At 39.5% G+C, this 25974-nt stretch overlaps 1 protein-coding gene and 1 non-coding gene across 5 annotated transcripts in view; both read left to right on the top strand.

Moving 5' to 3' along the window:
* Fam227b (family with sequence similarity 227, member B) overlaps positions 1–25974 on the top strand; it is a 168681-nt gene that overhangs the window by 29628 nt on the left and 113079 nt on the right. For all 4 annotated transcript variants that reach the window (XM_006500348.4, XM_006500349.2, XM_006500350.2 and 1 more), the window contains 4 exons: positions 1445–1543; positions 3431–3532; positions 6397–6523; positions 21492–21626. In XM_006500348.4, the coding sequence (XP_006500411.1) occupies positions 1445–1543; positions 3431–3532; positions 6397–6523; positions 21492–21626 (463 nt within the window). The remainder of the gene's footprint in view (positions 1–1444; positions 1544–3430; positions 3533–6396; positions 6524–21491; positions 21627–25974) is intronic.
* Gm26496 lies at positions 12512–12618 on the top strand. The gene has a single exon (XR_003954254.1). It is a non-coding gene; the product is annotated as a U6 spliceosomal RNA (small nuclear RNA).

The raw sequence follows: 25974 nt of genomic DNA, 5'->3' as shown, positions 1-25974 counted from the left end.
TATTCCATTGCCTTTCAGTCAGAATGGTTATCAAATAAAGCAAATGACACCAGCATATACAGTCAAGGATGAGGGAAGTAAGAACTCTTACATGCTCTTGGTGAGAATGTAGGCTAGAATAGACACTGTGAAAATCAGTATAGGTGTTCTTCAAAAATAGAAAAATAAAACTTTCGTATAGTCTAGCTATGCCACTGCTGGCTATATCTAGAAAGAATGTAATTACATTTCCACACAGATATTTGCCATGCATGTTTATTACTGCACTATCCAAAATATCCAAGATATAACCAGCCTACATGCCTATCAACAGATGAATTAATAAATAAATAAAATGTTACAGATGCACATATAGCACACACTATGGGATTTTATTCAATAATAAAAAAAACCTGAATTTAAGATATTTGTGTGAAAATGGATTGAATTGGAGGTCATCATGTTAAGCTAAGCAAATAAAACCAAAATCAGGAAAAAGTCAAGTCAGGTTTTCATTCATATTTGTTTCTCATATTTTGTGTGTACACATGTATGTGGAGTGTGGTGTGTGTGGGGGGTCAAGATAGGGTGACTGAGTTGAGAGGCATTCTAAATGGAAGAGAAGGGGGCAAGTGAGGGTATTGAGAGAGATACAGATAAAATATTACTTATTTTCTCTCATATGCAGAATATAGATATATTTGGAAAAAGAAAGTGAACAATGGGATGGGAGAGAATGGATAGAGGGGAAACTGTATATGGGTGAATATGCGCAAGACATGTCTATAAGGAAACATCAATGAAACCTAGCATTTCGTACATAATCTAAGAAATTAATTTTAAAACCCCTGTGAATAAGAGCATAAAATGGTCTATTGAATCTCCTTAACTAGGTAAAAATTTATACTTTCTAGTATTTATGCTAAATATGCTTAACTTTAGGTACCAGCTTTGGTGAATTGTCTGCTTAAGGGAAATGTTTAGATAAATTCATGAGAAGATTTACTGAGTTGAAATTCCATGACTAAGTGGATATTTATCTTAAGTTTAAAAAGTGAGAAATATAGTATGTTTCCTACATTGCTGGTGTGCTTGGTTTAGTCTACATCATCCTTGCATTATGTACTAGCTATGTGTAGTCTGTGAGTAAATAAAATGTGCTTGCTTTGACTAATAACTTAAATTTTTCATTCAATTTATTTTAATAGACTTATATACAAGTATAAAACTAATTAGTTGTATTTGAAATAAACTTACAACATATATATTATAATTCTATTTCATGTAAACATGTATTTATGAATCTAGAAATACTACTATAGCATTTCTGATGAAAATTTAATGTTCAAATTAAAAAATGATATCAGTACAAATATGTTCCATTGTTTTCAAATTTGAGTACTGAAGATGTAAAATATTTAATTAATACTTTATCAGTAGTAACATTTTAATTTACCATCCATAGGAAAAGGTATTTAAAGTCTGGAAAACCCATGTTCTCTCAGATTGCTCCATTGCTCTTTTGCATGACTCCTTTTGGTGGTGGTTTCTACATAAATTCAAGGTAAATGGCGTTTTAAAACTATGTAAAACATTGATTTGTAACACAATTATTTTTTCAGTACAGGTAATGTAAATACATTTTTTTACACAGATGATTTTTTTTAGCATTTCTCATAGATTAAAAATCCTATTTAAACTTTCTTCTTTCACAGTAGTTAAGATTCCAATAAAAATTTCAAAGGACTTGGTTCTTCACCACTCACAAAAGATAAGGGAGATCCAATATCACAGTAAATAATAAAGTTGTAGCTTTACAAGGTATTATATGGTGGTAACTTGAACATAACATCTATTACAAATCAGTAACAGTGAGGATTTAGAAGAGAACCTGGTGGTCAGATAGACAGCCTTTATCTGATTGAGAAAGGCGAGGATCTGAATCTAGGTGGGGAAAGTAAAATTCTTGTAGTAGCACTGCTTGACCAGCAAAATGTCATGAAGAATACATACCCTGAAGTTATCTTAAAGCTTGGTCCTCCAAAATGCTGCAAAAAGCTAGAAGGTGGCCCATGCTGTGTCACTCAAGTCACTGTCATCTGAGGATAGTGTACATGACAGTACAAGCCCTTCAGTGGTAACACCACCCCACTTCCAGGACCAAAGTTCACATCAGAGGACTGTACACAGTATCCTGCTCATCACCCTCCACAGGCTGCACTGTCATCCCTATCTAACTCCACCCTAGGAACCTGAATCACAGCTATCTAAGTATTCTATCCACAGGATGTGTTACACAAAAAGTTCCTACCAAGCTGCAGCTTTCCCTAACTAAGTCTGGAACATTTCTGATACCTCAGCTCCATATCCCCAGGTGTCCCAAGACTGAGCCTCAGGCAGCACCTATCATATCCAAAGATGAGCCAGGTCTAGCTAAAAAAAACTGAATAGAAATTCTAATGCCTACTCAACAAAGGTGGATCAGATATTCAAACCACACAGCCAATAACACTACTCCATATATGCAATCCCAACACACAAAAAATATGAAAAACCAAAACAATGTGTTTCTTCAAAAAAAAAATGATACCCCACAGTAATGTTCCCCAGGGAAACAACTTAGATGACACACAAGATCAGGAACTGAAAATAGCAATCTTAGATATGTTCAAGGAACTCAAAGAGGAATATGAGTAAGTGCCAAAATGATGACCTAGAAAACACAAGCAAACAGTTGAGTGAAATAATTAAGTCAAAACAAGATATGAAAATAGAACACAATAAAGAGGTAGGAATCCTGAAGAAAACCAAAATGAAATTTGAGATGGGCAATTCATTAAGTTTAATAAGCTCAGAGGAGTACCTCACCAAAGGTATAAATTGAGTGGAAGAGAGAATATCAGGGCTTGAAGACAAAGTAGAAGAATTAGATCACTCAATTAAAAGAAAATGAAAAATCTTTCAAGGCCCTATAAAAGGGGCACTCAGGTATTCTGAAATATAAAAGGACTATAGTTATATAGTTGTTGATTTTTTCTAGCATGGTAGCTACTATCTTCACTCATTCTACAGATGTCTGCATGCTTTCTGTGTTCTAGATACTATGCTAAGGGTTTGAAATACAGAATGATGTAAAATGTTTTCTTGGCCCTAGTGTAATTTTACTATTCTTTTCTAGATATGACAGATATATATGACTGTCATCTAGGAAATTAGGCCATAATCCCGGCCAATGAAGTACAACTAATAAATGACAGAGCTGCCATTACAACTCCACTCTGTGTTGCTGAAACAAATGGCCCCTCAAGTTAAATAGCTGAACTACCCTTTGAGAATAGACTATATTCTCATATATTATATACAGACTACATTACATGTAATAATATTGTATATATAACTTTCTAATATAAATTGTAATTGGCACTAATTTCATATATGTGTCTTCTTTAAGCCTGACAAAAGAGATGAAGATTTCTTGTTTGATAGAATTGCAGAAAGTTATGTCACACTTTTCATAAAAATACCTCTAAGGAGAAAGGATGCATTCTTTAAGGTAAATGTTAAAACTTAACAGACACAATAATTATCTTCATAGTATATAAAATATGTTTTGTTTAAATATATGAGCATATTTTGATTACCTTTCAACAAGAATTTGTCTGATATAAATAATAGAATTTTTTTTAAGTTTTACCACCATGACCATTATCCTGAATACTGTGTTCTCTAGTCTAGTACCACAGTAGTTCTACAGTTACTCTGTTAGGAAACTGGTGACTTCTTTGTATATTCTTGGTTTTGTTCTATTTACCTATATAATATCATTTTTATTTTACTCTTATAATCTTTTAGTCAATTTAAAAGAAAACAACTAGGTTATATTATACATAATGAATAAGCTATGAACTAAATGCTCCACTGATCATATGTGATCATTGAGTAACGAAGATGTTCATGGCTCACTGCATAAGATTAGATACACCAATATGTTACAGAATTCTTTGTCTCACACATCCACCTTCCTGCCACCACCCAAGTCAAGGATGCCCTAAAACGAATGTGTACCAGAAAACTTGAGCAGTATTTTATTAAAATTAGCATATTAGTTTCCTACAAACTAGTATGTATTATAATAAACTTAGTTATCGAAACCAATAGAAACTCATTTTCTTAGTTACAGAGGCCAGCAATTCAAGATGAATAGAATATGAGTCTAAAATGAAAGCATCAGCAATGCTGTCTTCTTTAGAAACCCCAGGGAGCTTATCCTTGGTTTGTTTTTGTTTCTGGCATCAGGACATGACCATACTCTCTGACCTACAGATCCATCACTGCATGCTTACTTCTACTGTCACTCTGCCTTCTCCTCATCTGGAGTCAGTCTGCTCATCTTCCCTCAGAATGATACTAGGAATTACATTAGAATCCACTAGATAACCTAGAAAGCTCTAATCTGCCCAGTAGCGTCTTCAGCTTTGTTCTAACTGACATGTACAGGTCTGTGGAATAGAACATGTACATCTTTTGGTTCAATAGTTGGGTGCACGACAGTGATCACTAAGGACTTCTAGATTTCTAAAACTCTATAATCAAAAGGAGTCTTAGTTTATGATTATCAATAGTTGCCTGAATTCAGTGTACCACAATAGTGATATCATGCATCTTTAATATAAAAGTATGGTCTCTCTTGATGTTTATGCCTCAAGGAAAAATGTAATAGCTGGAGTATCTGAAAGCTAGGCTGTCAAGTAGGAGCATAGCTTGAGAGGGGCTGGCCAATGGACCATCTGAAATAGGAGGTAGAGGGAACAGTGTTGCTTGACAAGATATGAAAACAGTAGGAGTCTCTTTGGATAGACCAACTCAGTAGTATCCCAGCTGCAGGAAAAAGACACAATAACTATGAACACTCCATGCTAGCTAGGTCAGAGCAAATCTGACTTCCATTCCAGAGAAGCATGTGTGGGTTGCTGCTATCCTTCCTCCTAAGGAACTTTTCAACTTGAGGGGTATCTAAGCCTTTATAATATTCTCACATTTTTAAAAACATGTATTATTGCTGCCTGATTCTACATGTGTGTAAGAGTGTGGGTGCACATAGCTCATGCAGAAGTGAGAGGCTATCTTTCAGAAATCAGCTCTCTGTCCCACTAGAGCTTCCAAGGGTCAAATTCAGGTTTTCAGGATTTTACCCACTAACCTATCTCACTAATTAATTATTCTTGAATATTGCACATACACCTATAGCAGACTTAATTTTGGGTAAAATGGGCTTCCAAGCAAAGCATAGGCCTTCCCTAGTAGAGGCAATAGGGAGGGAATAATAGAGAGAAGCCGGCATATCCTATGCTTGCTAGGATCAGGTGGAACTGCTGGGCTCACCATAGCCTGCTCCTCTTCTGAAGAGTGTACTCTGGTGAACCCAATCACAAAAGAAGTCACTTGATATGCACTCATTGACAAGTGGATATTAGCCCAGAAACTTAGAATACCCAAGATACAATTTGCAAAACACAAGAAAATCAAGAAGGAAGACCAACGTGTGGATACTTCATTCCTCCTTAGAATAGGGAACAAAATACCAATGGAAGGAGTTACAGAGACAAAGTTTGGAGCTAAGATGAAAGGATGGACCATGCAGAGACGACCCCACCTGGGGATACATCCCATAATCAGCCACCAAATGTTGACACTATTGCATATGCCAGCAAGATTTTGCTGAAAGGACCCTGATACAGCTGTCTCATGTGAGGCTAGGCCAGTGCCTGGCAAATACAGAAGTGGATGCTCACAGTCATCTATTGGATGGAACACAGGGACCCTAATGGATGAGCTAGAGAAAGTATCCAAGGAGCTGAATGGGTCTGCAACCCTATAGGTGGAACAACAATATGAACTAACCAGTACCCCCAGAGCTCATGTCTCTAGCTGCATATGTAGCAGAAGATGGCCTAGTCGGCCATCACTGGGAAGAGAGGCCCCTTGGTCTTGCAAACTTTATATGCCCCAGTACAGGGGAACACCAGGGCCAAGAAGCAGGAGTGGGTAAGTAGGGGAGTGGGGGGGGGCATATAGGGGACTTTTGAAATAGCATTTGAAATGTAAATGAAGAAAATATCTACTAAAATATTGGAAAAAATAAAAGAAGTAACTAGTCAAACTCTGCCCAGCTAACCTTACTCTTAGTCAGGAATGTCCACAAAGTGCTACCAGATAGACTCAGTTTGTAACTTTTTTTTTTGCTCATGTTCCTCAATTAGAGAAAAAAAAGGTAATAAAACGGCTAAAGGAAAGCCATAAGAAAACAAGGAATACATATATGTCACAAACTAATCATTCTTTGATCTTGTTATATTTGTTATACATACGTGTGTGTGTGTGTGTGTGTGTGTCCACTAACATGGCTCTTTTGGGCAGATGTATCCTGACTGCTTGACTCAAGCTGTCTACACAACCTTCCAGGAATCATTTCCAGAATCCTGCAGCCTCTTCAATGATAAATTCAAAGAAGACCTAGGAAACACGATTTTTCTTTGGTTGTCAGGTATGTATATGCCATTTAAGTATGGATTATTTGATTATAAATTTTTTAGATTGAGTATTTGCTCCAACCAAAACATTGGTGATATATAAAACATGTCATTCCAATGTCTGTTTTTAAGTAATCATTACTTTATTCTTAAATTTTAATTGTCAAAATTGTTTAACATTATAAGCCAAATCATGTTTTGTTTTGTTTTGTTTGAGATGGGGGTTTCTCTACATAGCTCTGACAGTCCTATAGCTACTATGTAAACTAAGCTGCCCTAGAACTCACAGAGATCTGCCTGTGGGATAAATAGTGAATACCACCATACCTGGCAAGCCAAATCATTTTCAAGTGGTGGAATTATTATAGAAAACAGGATTTCCTTAAAACTGATTTTTATGTGTGTGAGGAGACAGGGGAGAAATATCAGCAAAATTGTAGGGAAGGAAATATTGCTATCCTCTAACAACACAAAACAGCTCAGTTATGTAGTCATAAACAAAAAAGTTCAAGAGTCACATTAGAACCTGCAGTAAAACAGTAGAGAAAAGAAGAGGGCAGGAAGGAGGAGGAGGAAGAGGAAAGGGGAAGCAGTAGCCTGAGAAGTCAGCATGTGTAAAACACATAGAGTACTAAGAACCAATGAGAAGCCTTCAGAACATTATGTGGCAGGTAGTACTGTGGTCCACAGTGACCTGATTTGCAATGGGCTAGAGCAGTATTTGCTGCCAAGGACCTCAGTAGCAGCCATACATTCCCAGCAGCTCTCCTAGATGTTCCCTTAGTTCACCAACACAGACCTCCGCAGCCTCGTACACAGACACACTAGTGACTTTTGCCACTGACGTATATGTTGCTGTGGAGGAATTCCCAGAGAGACTTGTGTTAAGCTGCCATTTCTAAAGAGACACTATTGTGCTGCCCTGAACACCACTTCTCCAAACCCATACATACCCTAGAAATTGGGATGCTGCTTCTATGTTCTCACTATTACACCAGACCCCAGCTATGTCCTCAGTGTGCTTTCACATACTTCAGACACAACAGACACAACTATACAGAGCTAACCACATTGGATCTTAGAGTCACTGTTACTCTACACATGCCTGAGTTAACTGATGCTGTGGGTACCAGAGCCATTGCTAATAATAAATAGCAAATTCGTCTGCAATCCAGACTTCAGAGAAGCAGTGAATCTATATAGCTATGTACGCTGGAATCTAAATCTTAAGGCAAATTCCAGAGGCAGTGTCACACTGAGAGCATCCATAACCTGGATCTTAGGTATATAGTTCTTCCACGTGTGTATTCTCCAGTACTTATCTCTGTGTACTCCACAAGTAACCCTGTTTCACACACTATTACCAAAGTTATACGAGGGCTATTGTTCTCACACACCCTGGGATCTCAGTTTCCTAAACTGCTACTATCCTGTGACATCCAGAGCCAGTGCTGTAGTACATGGACCTATGGGGGTATACCTTGAAGTACATGGTACTCTAGGGGTATACCTAACCATTTTATCTCTACAGTCCCAGGTTTTTCTATCACTGTGGTGTGCTAGACCTGAGCAATAAGTCCTGCAATAACCTATCCCTGGACTGCTGCAGAGCCACTCCAACCTGCCCTCCCAGTCAGTGTTGCACACACCTTTGAGAACCTCAGCAGACTTCATAATCAGTTTCCTAGCGATGAAGAGAATTGGTTACTAATGCAGTAGTGCTTCCTGGTGCCCATTCACCAGTCAACCACCTCTCAGGAATGTTAGCTAACCAGAGAAGGCACAAGTTCTGAGTCCAAGGTCAACCAGGACCATGCTTCCCAAGAATCAAAGCCTTGCCTATAAACTATGCCACCCACTCTCCAGGCAAAACAGTTACAGTTCCCCCAGCCATTCAGAGCTAGAGTACTACCTTCAAAGTCTGATGTTTAAAGGCACTCCACAGCCCCAGTGCGCAGTGTCATGACTGCTCTACCAGAAGAGGCCTCAATGAGGGGTGACAGATGTACAAGAAAAGAAGGAAACATGACACCACTGAGGGACCAGCGTGATTCTCTAGTAACTGGACCCTTATATATTGCCAGAGAAGGATGTACAAATGATTATCTTATAGCAATCCAGTGAGGTTCAAGAGAGCACAAGGAGAGGGCTTAGAGAGCAGAGAGATGACTGAATCTTCAGAGTCAACAAATCTAGGCATGATTTTTAAAAGAACCTGACAGATGTTAGCACCAAAAAAATTAAAATTAGGGAACTGGCAGATTATATAAAGCAGAAAAAGAACTGTTTTTGAAGACAAGTCCTTTTAAATCATACAGAGAAAAAAGAAAAACCAATGAAATTAAAGCACGTGGGATTTCTAGGATACATTTAATGAGCAAATTTTTACATGATCACAGTTCTGGCTTGAGAAAGTGGATACCCGAGAAGAAAATATTCAATGAAATGGTTATAGAAGACATGCCAAGTCTTCTTACACTTGTATATGCGTGAATCTCAAAGGGCCACTAACCACTGATCCAAGCCAATGAAGTTCAAGAGTGAAACAATGTATCAAATACAAGGAAATCCCCACTGGACTCCAGCAGCTTCTCAAAGCCTTGTATGCTAAGGAAGGAGTGATAAGTTTCAACCAAGAAGAGTTTACCTGGAAACACCGTCCTGCAGTAATGGAGAAATAGCCCTGTAAACACAAGCAATACCGAGGTCCTTTGTCACCGTTAGATCAGACTCACAGTAAACACTTTAAGGAACGTCACCTGCAGAGTTAAACACACAGTGCGTTCCTCACAAGAACCAAATCCTGGACAGTGAACAACTTCAGGAAGTGCAGATTTATTTTAGTGCATGGTTTCACAGTGAAAGAATGCATGGTGGCTGAGGCCCTGGGCTTGGTGAAGAAGCTTGTGGCTAGTTGTCACAGTGAGAAGACAGAGGCAGGGAAAGTTCATCCATAGCCACTTACTTATGCCAGCTAGGCCTCATTTCTTACATACAGGTTATACCTCCTAAGATAGTACCACCAGCTAGGGATGAAGTATTCAAAGACATCTGCCCCAAGCTCCCATAGAATCATGGCGATCTCCTAATGCAATAATGCATCCATTCAACCATAAAGGTTGCCTTAGTCATATACTTCTAGAATTCTTCAAAGTCCACAGTTCAAGACTTTGAGCCCTTATAAAATAAAACAACAGTTACATGCATTCAACATATAATGGCACAAATGTCCCCTTCCTCAAGGGAAGAATTATGGAATAGTGAGAATGATCATGCAAAAGCAATATCAAAGCTGCTCAGGGAAAATGCACCACTTCTCTGCCTGCCATCTGTCCTCCAGCGGCCTTGAGTAGCCCCACTCCTGTCTCATCTGTGGTGCATATGGCCCCCTCATGAGTTGGCTCCCTGCAGCTTTCCTAAGTAAACACCTAACATTTCAGCATTGCTTGCCTCCCAGGATCTCTGCCAGGACTTAGGCTTCACCTTCACGGTTGTGTGTGATTGTCTCCTGGGGTCTCCTTGCAAGGAATCCAACCTGCCACACATTGCCTGACCTCGGTAGCTTTCTGGGGCTTGGCACAAGTTTCCATGACCCTCCCTCCCTCTTGTATCTTGCATCCTATAGAACCAGTCCCATGTGGATACTTGCTCCAAGTGCTACTGACAGTTATGATGTAGTCTGGCTGCCTTCTGCCATGCCTACTGTGGTCTCTGCTTTTGTGGCTGAAAAAAACACTCTCCTCGTTGGTCATTTTGAGCAGAAAACTGAGGTGCCATTCTCTGTTTGTGCTCTCTCAAATAAGTTTCAGTTTTACAAGCTAGAACCTTAGATAGTCTTGCCTGCCTGTCAAGGCACTTTCCCTCTTGTCCCAGTGCAAACAGCATCACTCCTCACCTCCTTTCCTAAGAATAGAAAACAATGGTTTATTAACAGACAATGGCCTTTCCTGCTGACAGTTACTTTGGATATAAGTTGATTGCATTCTCCATTCAGAACACACAGAGTGTATTTTAAAGGAAAGAAGAAAAGGAGGAAAAGGAACAAATAATAAGACTCTAGCTTAAGTTACCTTATGACACACCCACGTTAGCTTTGTGGACAGACTGCTGAAAGCAGAGGGATTGAGGATAGTCTGTGCTACTGCAAAAGGGAGTAGAGCTGGATACACTTACATCAGATAAAGCAGAAGACAAAAGAGTTGGGTGTATCAACAGAACATGATAACCTAACTCAAAACTTCTACATACATAAATCAAGTATTAACAAATGTGAAAAGACAGACAGTAGATGGTGTCAATCTGCACTTCCAACACTGTGTATTACAGCCAGACAAAAGATTAACAGGGAAATGCCAGGCTTGCATTAGATCAGATGGGGCTAAATTGCTACTTTGTTCAGGAGTTCTACTGTGCAGGCTCACAGTAGCTCTTCATAGATGGGCCTGTGACTATTTACCTTCCTTCCTAAAAGAAGATGGTGGCTAGGGTCATGGGACACTTAGCTAAGTCCTCAATCTGTCGTATACAATTCTGTCTTAATTTCATGTGGCCTTGGAACCTGAGGGAGAAGCTAGAAGATATAGATAGGAAGTGATGAGGGGAGGAGTGCCCCACCTATGCAGCCAGGGAGAAGTCATCATCATTGTTTCATGCAAAACTTCCCATGGGGCTCCTTTAAGGTCACCCACACTTCTGCTTATAACTGCTCACCCATTTCTCTATAAGAAAACCTAATACATTCTTTGGTCCGCTAAGTGAATTTTGGTACAATCCTATCTTGGCTTGTTGACAGACCTTTCACAGGCCCTTAGACATGGAGTATGTATTATCCGGAAAGGAATATTAGCAGCAAAGCATAGACAGAAAAATTTGCACCTTAGATTGGGACATAGTTTCTCAGATGTGAAATCTTAATTTATAAAAGAAAATCTTGGTAAACTGGATTTCATCATAATTAAAATTTTGTCTACTCAAAAAATACTCTAATAGAATGAAAAAACAAGCAATTCCTGGAAGAAATGTTAACAAAACTCGGGGTGGGGGAGGAACTATCAAAAGAAAGCAAATACCTCCCGTTGAAATAATTGGCAAGCCAAGTGAACAACTGTGCACATGCCTGCAGACCAGAGTGTCCAAGTAGAAAGATCTCAAGTTTAAGGTAGGACAGTTACATGCTGGGACACAGTTCAAAATAAATAAGTAAAATAGATGAATTATTCTAATAAATGCATAATCAAATCATTTACATGAACCTAAGGAAACTGTCTCAAGTTATTAGCACAGCTGCTATAATAATTCAGGAAAATTAGTATAGCTTTCCTAGTGACTGAGAGAAGAAAAAAAGCAAAAACCCAAACCAAGGGAAAGGTATAACACCATGATGAACAGTGTGGAGTAATGACTATACAGAACACTGAAAATGAAAGGTGCCGATTACTTTCAAATACAGAAGACATTTATAACATCTCTCCATATAGTAAGGCAAAAAATCAAATGTTCCTACTCACAAGGGCTATAAATTAAGCCAAGCATGTTGAGTCTTTGGATAGAAGGCAATAAACTAGACATGTGACCAAATTAAAATGCCTTTGTGCATATAGAAAATACAAAATATGAGCCCAACTTCACAATAGCTGAAGCAGCACATCAGTCATGATGAACCCCATTGGATGAATGGATAACGAAAATGTCATGTATTTATACGAGGAATCTACTTACTACACAGCCCTTCTTTTAAAAATGAAGTGCTGCCATTTGCAGCACCATGGAGGGAACTTGAGGTCAATACGCTATTGAAACAAGCCAGACAAACAAATACTGTATGTTCTCATCCATTTACAATATCTTCGGAGCAACACAATAGAATGATGGTCACAAAAATCTGGTAAGGGCACAGGAGGGACTGAATCAGGAGCATCAAACCCATCAAAACCAGAATGGAGAAGTCATATCTGATTCCTCCTGGACTCAGTAGAGAAACTACTGGTTAAAACAGCATATGAGTGCTCGCTTCGGCAGCACATATACTAAAATTGGAACGATACAGAGAAGATTAGCATGGCCCCTGCGCAAGGATGACACGCAAATTCGTGAAGCGTTCCATATTTTTAATAGTGAAAGACTTCAACAGACCACTTTCACCAATGGACAGATCATGGAAACAGAAACTAAACAGGGACACACTGAAACTAACAGAAGTGATGAAACAAATGGATCTGACAGATATCTACAGAACATTTTATCCTAAAACAAAAGGATATACCTTCTTCTCAGCACCTCATGGTACCTTCTCCAAAATTGACCACATAATAGGTCACAAAACAGGCCTCAACAGATTCAAAAATATTGAAATTGTCCCATGTATCCTATCAGATCACCATGCACAAAGGCTGATCTTCAGTAACAAAAAAAATAACAGAAAGCCAACACTCACATGGAAACTGAACAACACTCTTCTCAATGATACCTTGGTCAAGGAAGGAATAAAGAAAGAAATTAAAGACTTTTTAGAGTTTAATGAAAACGAAGCCACAACGTACCCAAACCTTTGGGACACAATGAAAGCATTTCTAAGAGGGAAACTCATAGCTCTGAGTGCCTCCAAGAAGAAACGGGAGAGAGCACATACTAGCAGCTTGACAACACATCTAAAAGCTCTAGAAAAAAAGTAAGCAAATTCACCCAAGAGGAGTAGACGGCAGGAAATAATCAAACTCAGGGGTGAAATCAACCAAGTGGAAACAAGAAGAACTATTCAAAGAATTAACCAAATGAGGAGTTGGTTCTTTGAGAAAATCAACAAGATAGATAAACCCTTAGCTAGACTCACTAGAGGGCACAGAGACAAAATCCTAATTAACGAAATCAGAACTGAAAAGGGAGACATAACAACAGATCCTGAAGAAATCCAAAACACCATCAGATCCTTCTACAAAAGGCTATACTCAACAAAACTGGAAAACCTGGACGAAATGGACAAATTTCTGGACAGATACCAGGTACCAAAGTTGAATCAGGATCAAGTTGACCTTCTAAACAGTCCCATATCCCCTAAAGAAATAGAAGCAGTTATAAACAGTCTCCCAGCCAAAAAAAAGCCCAGGACCAGACGGGTTTAGTGCAGAGTTCTATCAGACCTTCAAAGAAGATCTAATTCCAGTTCTGCACAAACTTTTTCACAAGATAGAAGTAGAAGGTACTCTAACCAACTCATTTTATGAAGCCACTATTACTCTGATACCTAAACCACAGAAAGATCCAACAAAGATAGAGAACTTCAGACCAATTTCTCTTATGAATATTGATGCAAAAATCCTCAATAAAATTCTCGCTAACCAAATCCAAGAACACATTAAAGCAATCATCCATCCTGACCAAGTAGGTTTTATTCCAGGGATGCAGGGATGGTTTAATATATGAAAATCCATCAATGTAATCCATTATATAAACAAACTAAAAGACAAAAACCACATGATCATCTCGTTAGATGCAGAAAAAGCATTTGACAAGATCCAACACCCATTCATGATAAAAGTTCTGGAAAGATCAGGAATTCAAGGCCCATACCTAAACATGATAAAAGCAATCTACAGCAAACCAGTAGCCAACATCAAAGTAAATGGTGAGAAGCTGGAAGCAATCCCACTAAAATCAGGGACTAGACAAGGCTGCCCACTTTTTCCCTACCTTTTCAACATAGTACTTGAAGTATTAGCCAGAGCAATTCGACAACAAAAGGAGATCAAGGGGATACAAATTGGAAAGGAGGAAGTCAAAATATCACTTTTTGCAGATGATATGATAGTATATATAAGTGACCCTAAAAATTCCACCAGAGAACTCCTAAACCTGATAAACAGCTTCGGTGAAGTAGCTGGATATAAAATTAACTCAAACAAGTCAATGGCCTTTCTCTACACAAAGAATAAACAGGCTGAGAAAGAAATTAGGGAAACAACACCCTTCTCAATAGTCACAAATAATATAAAATATCTCGGCGTGACTCTAACTAAGGAAGTGAAAGATCTGTATGATAAAAACTTCAAGTCTCTGAAGAAAGAAATTAAAGAGGATCTCAGAAGATGGAAAGATCTCCCATGCTCATGGATTGGCAGGATCAATATTGTAAAAATGGCTATCTTGCCAAAAGCAATCTACAGATTCAATGCAATCCCCATCAAAATTCCAACTCAATTCTTCAACGAATTAGAAGGAGCAATTTGCAAATTCATCTGGAATAACAAAAAACCTAGGATAGCAAAAACTCTTCTCAAGGATAAAAGAACCTCTGGTGGAATCACCATGCCTGACCTAAAGCTTTACTACAGAGCAATTGTGGTAAAAACTGCATGGTACTGGTATAGAGACAGACAAGTAGACCAATGGAATAGAATTGAAGACCCAGAAATGAACCCACACACCTATGGTCACTTGATCTTCGACAAGGGAGCTAAAACCATCCAGTGGAAGAAAGACAGCATTTTCAACAATTGGTGCTGGCACAACTAGTTGTTATCATGTAGAAGAATGCGAATCGATCCATACTTATCTCCTTGTACTAAGGTCAAATCTAAATGGATCAAAGAACTTCACATAAAACCAGAGACACTGAAACTTTTAGAGGAGAAAGTGGGGAAAAGCCTTGAAGATATGGGCACAGGGGAAAAATTCCTGAACAGAACAGCAATGGCTTGTGCTGTAAGATCGAGAATTGATAAATGGGACCTAATGAAACTCCTAAGTTTCTGCAAGGCAAAAGACACCGTCAATAAGACAAAAAGACCACCAACAGATTGGGAAAGGATCTTTACCTATCCTAAATCAGATAGGGGACTAATATCCAACATATATAAAGAACTCAAGAAGGTGGACTTCAGAAAATCAAATAACCCCATTAAAAAATGGGGCTCAGAACTGAACAAAGAATTCTCACCTGAGGAATACCGAATGGCAGAGAAGCACCTGAAAAAATGTTCAACATCCTTAATCATCAGGGAAATGCAAATCAAAACAACCCTGAGATTCCACCTCACACCAGTCAGAATGTCTAAGATCAAAAATTCAGGTGACAGCAGATGCTGGCGAGGATGTGGAGAAAGAGGAACACTACTCCATTGTTGGTGGGATTGCAGGCTTGTACAACCACTCTGGAAATCCGTCTGGCGGTTCCTCAGAAAATTGGACATAGTACTACCGGAGGATCCAGCAATACCTCTCCTGGGCATATATCCAGAAGATGCCCCAACTGGTAAGAAGGACACATGCTCCACTATGTTCATAGCAGCCTTATTTATAATAGCCAGAAGCTGGAAAGAACCCAGATGCCCCTCAACAGAGGAATGGATACAGAAAATGTGGTACATCTACACAATGGAGTACTACTCAGCTATTAAAAAGAATGAATTTATGAAATTCCTAGCCAAATGGATGGACCTGGAGGGCATCATCCTGAGTGAGGTAACACATTCACAAAGGAACTCACACAATATGTACTCACTGATAAGTGGATATTAGCCCCAAACCTAGGATACCCAAGATATAAGATACAATTTCCTAAACACATGAAACTCAAGAAAAATGAAGACTGAAGTGTGGACACTATGCCCCTCCTTAGAAGTGGGAACAAAACACCCTTCTAAGGAGTTACAGAGACAGTTTGGAGCTGAGATGAAAGGATGGACCATATAGAGACTGCCATATACAGGGATCCACCCCATAATCAGCATCCAAACGCTGACACCATTGCATACACTAGCAAGATTTTATCGAAAGGACCCAGATGTAGCTGTCTCTTGTGAGACTATGCCGGGGCCTAGCAAACACAGAAGTGGATGCTCACAGTCAGCTAATGGATAGATCACAGGGCTCCCAATGGAGGAGCTAGAGAAAGTACCCAAGGAGCTAAAGGGATCTGCAACCCTATAGATGGATCAACATTATGAACTAACCAGTACCCCGGAGCTCTTGACTCTAGCTGCATATGTATCAAAAGATGGCCTAGTCGGCCATCACTGGAAAGAGAGGCCCTTTGGACATGCAAACTTTATATGCCCCAGTACAGGGGAACGTCAGGGCCAAAAAAGGGGAGTGGGTGGGTAGGGGAGTGGGGGTGGGTGGCTATGGGGGATTTTTGGTATAGCATTGGAAATGTAAATGAGCTAAATACCTAATAAAAAATGGGAAAAAAACAGCATATGATCTATTTCAAAATTAATAGAAAAATATGAAATTCTCAACATATAAAATTAACAGTTGATGAGATAGAAATGTTTTAACCATGATTTATTATATATTGTATACATGTATTGAGTTCTGATAATTTATCCCATAAATATTTCCAAATTAAAAAACAAAAGAAATATATTCTTAAATAATCCACTGCTCAAGAAAAAAAAATAAAGTAACTTAGAAAATAACTGACCAGAGTTAAAAACAAAACTAAATATTAAAAAATATAGCAAAGCAAATTCCTCTGGAGGACATTTCTGGCCTTGAGGTATATTCTAAAGAAGAGAAGGAGGAAGAAGAGGAAGAGGAGGAGGAAAAAGAGAACGAAGACCAAGAAGAGAAAGAGGAAGAGGAAGAAGAGGAGGAGAAGAAAGCTAAAAAAAAAATCTCATAATCTAACATCTAAGTTCATATGGAAAAACTGAACCTTCCCCTCTTCTATTTTTAGATTTCAGTTTTTATATTATATCCAAAAAGAGAATAACAAAACAATCCAGAGAGGGAGTAGGTACATTTTAAAGTTCTCATATTTGAAAAGACTTGACTTTCTGCTTTGGAAGACATTAGGACAAGGAATAAAAACCTCAGATTGTTGCAGACTTTACTGTGAACTCTCAGAACCTTGAAACCAAAAAGAAAATGAACTTCCAGAGAACAGAGAAATCAAAAACAGAATGCCACTAAGCTGCTGGTGAGCAGCTCTGAATGCTGGGATAGAGAAACAACTTAGCAACTTGAAGTGGAAATTACTCAGAACTTAAACCCAAACACCGTCAAGTGAGGCTAAGAATGAAGTCCAGGCATTTTTCAGATGTACAAGATCCTTTTAAGAAAGTTACTTTGAATTCACCTTCTTCTTATGAAGCTATTGTACAGATACCCAACAAAATATCAGATAAACTATGAAAGAGGAAATGAAATTCAAGAAGCAAAGGCTCTAACACGAGAGAGTGACAGTTCTCAATATAACAGAGAAAGGATAATGGCTGTACACTAAATCTAGTGAAAGATGTTCAGATGAGAGCAAATCTCATAGCGTTGAAGAAGAACCAACACACTATTTCTCTCTACATTTTACACACACACACACACACACACACACACACACACACACACACACACACACACACACACACTGTAGAGTTTATCCCAGAAACAGAAGGGAAGTTTACCACCAGACTACATTAATTGTTAATTGTATCTTTTACATTTTATATTTTTACACCTGAGAATGTAGCCTTCTTGGGGTTAGACTGTTTCTAGATACAGCAAATAATTACAGGGGTACTTATTAAATACAAATTAAATACAATGAACCAACCTAGAGCCCTGGCCACAACCACCCACTCCTTTACTGAAATATATATATATATATTTAATTCTCTTTATTTATATTTCAAATGTTATTCCCTTTCCTGGTTCTCCCCAAAAGCCCCCTATCTCCTCTGCCCTCCCCTTGCTCACCAACCAACCCACTCCCCCTTCTTAGCCCTGGCGGTCCCCTACACTGGGACATCGAGCCTTCACAGGACCAAGGGCCTCTCCTCCTATTGATGACCAACAAGGCCATCCTCTGCTACATATCCTTAGTTTATGCAGTTGGAGCCATGGGTCCCTCCATGTGTATTCTTTGGTTGGTGGTTAAGTCCCTGGGAGCTCTGGGAGTACTGGTTGGTTCATACTCTTGTTCCTTCTATAGGGCTGCAAACACCTCAACTCCTTGAGTCATTTCTCTAGCTCCTCCATTGGGGACCCTGTGCTCAGTCCAATGGATGGCTGAAAGCATCCACCTCTGTATTTGTCAGGCACTGGTGGATCCTCTCAGGAGACAGCTATATCAGGCTCCTGTCAGCAAGCACTTGTTGGCATCCAAAACAGTATCTGGGTTTGATGACTGTATATGGGATGGCTCTCCAGGTGGGGCAGTCTCTGGATGGTCTTTCCTTCAGTCTCTGCTCCACACTTTATCTCTGTAACTCCTCCTATGGGTATACTTCCCTCTTCTAAGAAGGACCAAAGTATCCACACTTTAGTCTTCCTTCTTGAGCTTCATGTGGTCTGTAAATTGTAGCTTGGCTATTCTGAGCTTCTGGGCTAATACCCACTTATCAGTGTGTGCACACCATATGTGTTCCTTTGTGATTGAGTTACCTCACTTAGGATGATATTTTCTACTTCCATCCATTTGCCTAAGGATTTCATAAATTCACTGGTTTTAATAGCTGAGAAGTACTCCATTGTGTAACTTTACCACATTTTCTGTATCCATTCCTCTGTTGAGGGATATCTGGGTTCTTTCCAGCTTCTGGCTATTATAAATAAGGCTGCTGTTAACATAATGGAGCATGTGTCCTTATTAAATGTTGGAGCATTTTTCTAGGTATATGCCCAGGACTGGTATTGCTGGGTCCTCAGATAGTACTATGTCCAATTTTCTGAGGAACCACCAAACTGATTTCCAGAGAGGTTGTACCAGCTTGCAATCCCACCAGCAATGGAGGAGTGTTCCTCTTTCTCCACATCCTTGCCAGTATCTGCTGGCACCTGCATTTTTTATCTTAGCCATTCTGACTGGTGTGAAGTGTAATCTCAGGGTTGTTTTGATTTGCATTTCCCTGATAACTAAGGTTGTTGAACATTTCTTTAGGTGCTTCTCAGCCATTCGATATTCCTCAGTTGAGAATTCTGGGTGCCCTTGCATTTGGAGCATAGATGTTCAGAATTGAGAGTTCATCTTGGTAGAGTTTGGCTTTGATGGGTATGAAGTGTCCTTCCTTATCTTTTTTGATGACTTTTGGTTGAAAGTCAATTCTATCTGATATTAAAATGGCTACTCCTGCTTGTTTCTTAGGACCATTTGCTTGAAAAATAGTTTTCCAGCCCTTTACTCTGAGATAGTGTTTGTCTTTGACACTGAGGTGCATTTCCTGTATGCAGCAAAGTTCTGGGCCTTGTTTGCATGTCCAGTCTGTTAGTCTAAGTCTTTTTATTGGGAAATTGAGACCATTGATGTTAAGAGATTATCTTCTATTGGGTTTGTTGAAAGAAGATTACTTTCTTTTCCTTCCTTGTGTTGGAGTTTTCCATCTATTATCCTTTGTAGGGCTGGATTTGTGGAAAGATATTGTATAAATGTGGTTTTGTCATGGAATATCTTGGTTTCTCCATCTATGATAATTGAGAGTTTTGCTGGGTATGGTAGTCTGGGTTGTCATTTGTGTTCTCGTAGGGTCTGTATGAGATCTCCCCAGGATCTTGTAGCTTTCATAGTCTCTGGTGAGAAGTCTGGTGTAATTCTGATAGGTCTGCCTTTATATGTTACTTGACCTTTTCCCTTACTGCTTTTAATATTCTTTGTTTAGTGTGTTTGGTGTTTTGATTATTATGTGACAGGAGCAGTTTCTTTTCTGGTCCAATCTATTTGGAGTTCTGTAAGCTTCTTATATGTTCATGGGCATCTCTTTCTTTAAGTTAGGGAAGTTTTCTTCTATAATTTTGTTGAAAATATTTACTGGCCCTTTAAGTTGGGAATTTTCACTCTCTTCTATACCTATGATCCTTAGGTTTGGTCTTCTCATTGTGTACTGGATTTCCTGGATGTTTTGAGTTAGGAGCATTTTGCATTTTGCATTTTCTTTGACTGTTGTGTCAATGTTTTCTATGATATCTTCTGTACCTGAGATTCTGTCTTCTATCTCTTGTATTCTGTTGATAATGCATGCATCTATGACTGCTGGTCTCTTTCCTAAGTTTTCTATCTCCAGTGTTGTCTCCCTTTGTGTTTTCTTTATTGTTTCTATTTCCATTTTTAGATCCTGGATGGCTTTGTTCAGTTCCTTCACCTGTTTTTTTGTGTTTTCCTGTAATGCTTTAAGGGATTTTTGGGTTTCCTCTTTAAGGGCTTCTACCTGTTAACCTATGTTCTCTTATATTTCTTTAAGGGAGTTATTTATGTCCTTAAATTCCTCTATCACCATCATTAGATGTGATTATAAATCATAGTCTTGCTTTTCTGTTGTGTTGGGGTAACCAGGGTTCGCTTTGGTGGGAGAACTGGGTTCTAATGATGCCAAGTAATCTTTGTTTCTCTTGCTTATGTTCTTGTGCTTGCCTTTTGCCATCTGGTTATCTCTGGTGTTAGCTGGTCTTGCTGTCTCTATCTTTGGCTTGTCCCTCCTGCAAGCCTGAGTGTCAGTACTACTGGGAGTCCATTTCTCTCTAGGAGGAATTTGGGTATGGAGAACTGTGTTACAGGGCTGGCGGAGAGCTATGATACAGGGCCGGCTCTGGGGTGCAGACCGAGACCAGAAGGATCCTGTCCCCAGCTGATCCTTGGTTCCTGTGTCCTGATGGCTCTGTGAGGGTCCCTCTTGGGCCAGGAATTTGAAGAGAAATGGTGGTCTTACCTGTGCTCACAGGTGTGTAGGCACTCCTGGGAGACCAGCTCTCTCCTGGTAGTATTTGTGTATGTGGCTCTGTGGCACAGGATCAGCTCTGGGGGGGAGATGGAGACTGGAAGCCTCCTATCCCAGGCCACCCCTCAGTTCCTGTGTCCTGAGGGATCTGGGCAGGTTCCTCTGAGCAGCAGTGGTGGTCCTGCCTGCACTCACAGTCCTGTCTACACTTCTGGGAGGCTCGCTCCTTCTCGGCGCTATTTGGGTAGGGACCCCTGTGGCAGAGGAGCTGCTACAATAGGAGCAGACAACTCTACTTAGTAAAAATCTGATTGGCTAAATATGCACATTATATTAACAGGTCTAAAGCCTGAAACTGGCTTTTGGACCCACTGGAAACTGCAAGACCTCTGCACAACCACCATTCATGGCAGCAGGCGTGTACCTGTGAAGTTGAGAAGGAGCGTCATTCCCAGCCAGGAGCACATACCAGGCAGTAAGTAATGTGGCAACTTAGGTGTGGGCAGGTAGCCACTGTCATGTATGCTAGGCCAGTTATTTGTCTGTTTTTCTAACAATTCAATTAGGGATGATCTAGAATATAGTTTAATTTGTAAATAGCTGTCATTGCAGTATGTTTTAAGGCCTTTTCCTGTCCACCTGCTGCAACACGCTTGTGTCAATCTTTAGGGCTCCGAATGTTCTCACTTAGACTGTGTGGCTAACAGGTGGCAATGTGTCTTGCAGCAGAGAAGTTTAACTTTTTTATTTCATACATTTAAATCATATTTCTTTTAGAGTGTAAGTCTTGTTGCACTTTGTCAAGACTTAATAAAGTTATCAAATTGCTTACCTGTGATTTTGCTTCTATATTTGACTGACTCACTGAATCCATTTGGAATTTATTTTGTGATAAGGAGTATGGGCATTTCCTCACCTTTTCTTTTCAAAATGACTTATTTATTAAATAGCCCACTTATAGGAAAATTGAAATATATTTTGCTTTGAATTATCTTTGTATTTTCTTCTGTTTCTTGAATTCTATGCCTAAAACTGCTACACAAAAATCAGAGCTCCTTAACTACTCTGAATTAATGAACTTTTAAAGACAAGTTTCTTTCTCTCCTATTTATGCTGTGCCTTCAGTACCAAGCACAGTCTTGATGTACGGGTTTCACTTCTCACCAGCTGGATCAGGACGAAGTCTTTTCAGTTGAGCACAATGTGGAGAGAGCTACCTTCTGGTGTTTTCCTTCAGATATACGAGGCAAGAAGGGGTGACCTTTCGGTCTACTCTTTGGCTAATGTATGATGCTACAATTCTTTAACTAGTTCATTATGACTTTTAAGATCTGTACATTTGGAAGTGATTGATCACAAATGGTTTCCTACTCTTAGCTGTATAAATACCATGACACATGATTCCTATCTACTAGTAATTATAGGAAATGGCTTGCTTGCTACTGATATCCTTTAATAAGCTTTCTAGAATGCCATACATAAACCAGAAAAGATCCTACATGCTAGAGGTCAAGACACAAAAGATATGCTTTTTTCATAGCATGCTTTAGTGCTGGCAAGAATCAGTCATCCTACCAGGTGAGTGCTCTGAGAGCAGAGTCCCTTCCAATCAGAGGGGGTAGAGGTGCTATCACCTCCCACTTCCACACAGCTATGACTTCCCAGGTAAGTTTTGCCACTGGAGAGTTAAAGAAGTCCATTAAGACTGTCTGTGTGCATTCCTATTGTATATTTATTTGCCTGTCAAAAATTTTTAATGTTTCTTCCATTTCACAGATTTCAGGTATAATATGAATTTTTATAGCATTCAATTTTTAATTTAATCTTTTATTTATTTATTTACACTCCAGATTTTATTCCCCTGCGGCTCCACCCTCCCATACCTCCTTCCTGCCACCCTGTATCCACAAGGATGTCCCCATCACCCACCACCCACCACTCACCATCCACCCCACCAGACCTCTAAACTCCCTGGGGCCTCCAGTCTCTTGAGGGTTAGGTGCATCTTCTCTGACTGAATCCAGACCTAGCAGTCCTCTGCTGTATATGTGTTGGGGGCCTCATATCAGTTGGTGTATGCTGCCTGGTTGGTGGTCCAGTGTTTGAGAGATCTCAGGGGTCCAGGTTAATTGAGACTGCTGGTCCTCCTACAGGGTCGCCCTCCTCCTCAGCTTCTTCCAGCTTTTCCCTAATTCAACTACAGGAGTTAATCATTGGTTGGGTACAAATATCTACATCTGACTCTTTTAGCTACTTGTTGGGTATTTCAGAGTACATCCTGATTAGTCCCTTTTTTTGTGAGCCCTCCATATCCTCAGTAATAGTGTCAGGCCTTGGGGCCTCCCCTTGAGCTGGATCCCACTTTGGGCATGTCACTAGACCTTGTTTTCCTCAGGCTCCTCTCCATTTCCATCCCTGGAGTTCTTTCAGACAGGAAAAAATATGGGTCAGAGTTTTGACTGTGGGATGGCAACCCCCTCCCTCACTTAATGCCCTGTCTTGATGCTTAACAAATATCTGTCTAACTGGAAGAAGATAGGCCAGAGCTAGCTGTGCTTCCCATCTGGCAGATTCTTTTTGTAATAGACAGTGATGAATACAGTGACCCACAACCAGTCAGCATGCTGAGAGCAATAGCTGGCAAGCTCAGCTCTAAATGAGACATCTGTATCATGTATCCTCTCAAAGCTCAGCATCATCATGGAAGATTGGGAGGAAAGATCCCAAGATCCAAAGAGAGAGATGTCTGGCATGAAACGGTATCTCATTCATGAACTCACAGTGACTAGGACTTTGTGCCCAAGACTTGCACAAGATCAAGCTAGCCAAAATCCCAGCAGGAAGAGTAAGGAGCTGTAGAAGAGAATATTGGCAACTGAGGGCTCCTGGGGAAGGCAGTGTCAGGTTTCTTCAGTGGGGTGGCCCTGGAGAGACTGTCCATGCTCTCAGATGATCTGAGACCCATGCACCCATGCAGTTACAGGCAGCACTAGATGCTCTCAGAGGTTATTTAAAGAGGGGACAGAAAACATGTAATGTTGGAATGGGAACATTTTGGTGGGTAAACTGAATAGAGAGAATAGAATTATGGATTTTATCAAAACATTATATATATAATATTTTTAAACATGATTCAAGTTTTTTAAATAATGTAAACATAAAAATATTTAAAATACTGTCGACAATTACTCTCAGATCATAAGGACCATCTATATCAATGTAAACAATACATAAACATGCAGAAAATTAATTCACAATATTAGATTATGATAAATACATCTCTGTAAAAGAAAAATGTAACATTTTATAGCTTATTTTTATTTTATGTGAATTAATGTTCTTTCCTGCATGTATGTCTAAGCACCACATGTATGCTTGGTGCCCTCAGAGACCCCTAGAACTGGAGTTACGGACAGTTGTGAGCCCCAGAGCAGAATAAAACCTCTAGGAGAGCAGCCAGTGTTCTTAACCACCAGCCCATCTCTCCAATCCCCCCCAAATTTAAAATGTTTAAAGTATTTTTGAGACAGGACCTAGCTACATAGAACATACTGTTCTTCAACTCAGAGGTCTGCCTGCTTTTGCCTTTGCTGGGTGCTGGAATTAAAATCATGAACCACCATGCCTTCAGAGGCCTTGAAGAAGACATCAAATCCCCAGGAACTAGTCTCATAAAGTTGTGAACTGTCCAATGTGGGTGCTTGTAACCAAACCCAGGTCCTCTACAAGAGCAGCAATTATTTTTAACTGCCAAGCATCTCTCCTGCATCAATATACTTTTTTATACTATTATTTTTAGAGTTATGGATATAGCTGATTGGACTTCCCTTATCATGAAGCCAACACTTTCCTCTTTCCATCATTGGGAAGCATCATCAACACTGGACAAATTAATAGTGAACTCAGTGATGCATACATACAGTACATACTTTATAAAGCACATCAACACTTAACAATGAACATTACTGGCCAACAAAATTTGAAGTAAAATTGTAAGAATAATTGTTGCCTAGCAACACAGTGATACAGAAGATAACTGAGGAGGGGGGAAAAGCTGGGCAGTATGAGATGATCTTGTGAAAGCCTATCAACATGGAGTTCTGGGCCTAAGAGACAGACGTTCTTTGAGGCAGAGAGCGCCATCAAGCAAACAGCGTTAAATGCTTGCTTTCCCTAATGATGCTGTCTCTGAGGCACTGGAGCAGGAGTGCTGCATGCTTTCACACTGTGGCTGGCAGCACTTACTCAGAGGGTAGACTGTCCCCTCACTCAATAGCTGCTGTGCTTGTTTGGAAATGTACTTTTTAAAACCAGGGATAAGTGACAGACATGAGACAGGGAAAGGTAAGAGTATTTATATAGTTATGGTGACATGCCTAGAAAGAACTTTCCCAGACATGTTATCAACAGATAGAGCATAGTAATTTTCTGGCAACTAACCTTAAATCCGATGAGGCGCCTGATAAGATGTTCAGAGGATTGATTCTAAGGAAAGTCAATAAAACATGAGCAACTACGGAGAGAAAAATAACAGAAAAAAATGCCATGAGTTAGAACGAGAGCTCTCCAGATTTAGCATGGAGAAGAACCAGATAGAACCCTTGGAACTGAAGAACTGAACAAGCCAAATACAAACACAGCTGAGAGACTCAACAGCAGTCTAAAGCAGAAAAAAAAAATCTGCACTTAAAGACAGTTTTTGTGAATATTCCAATCAGATGAAAAAAAAAGAGAAAGTAGAAGAAAAAAGAGGAAAGACAAAGAACACAAAAACCCAAAGCCCGAGACATGTGGGCACCATTACACAAACAAATATCTGAGTC

The sequence above is a fragment of the Mus musculus genome, chromosome 2 (genome assembly GCF_000001635.26).
Source record: "Mus musculus strain C57BL/6J chromosome 2, GRCm38.p6 C57BL/6J".
Lineage (NCBI taxonomy): Eukaryota > Metazoa > Chordata > Mammalia > Rodentia > Muridae > Mus > Mus musculus.
Note: the sequence above shows the minus strand (reverse complement) of the source record. Positions and strands in the feature narration are given on the sequence as shown.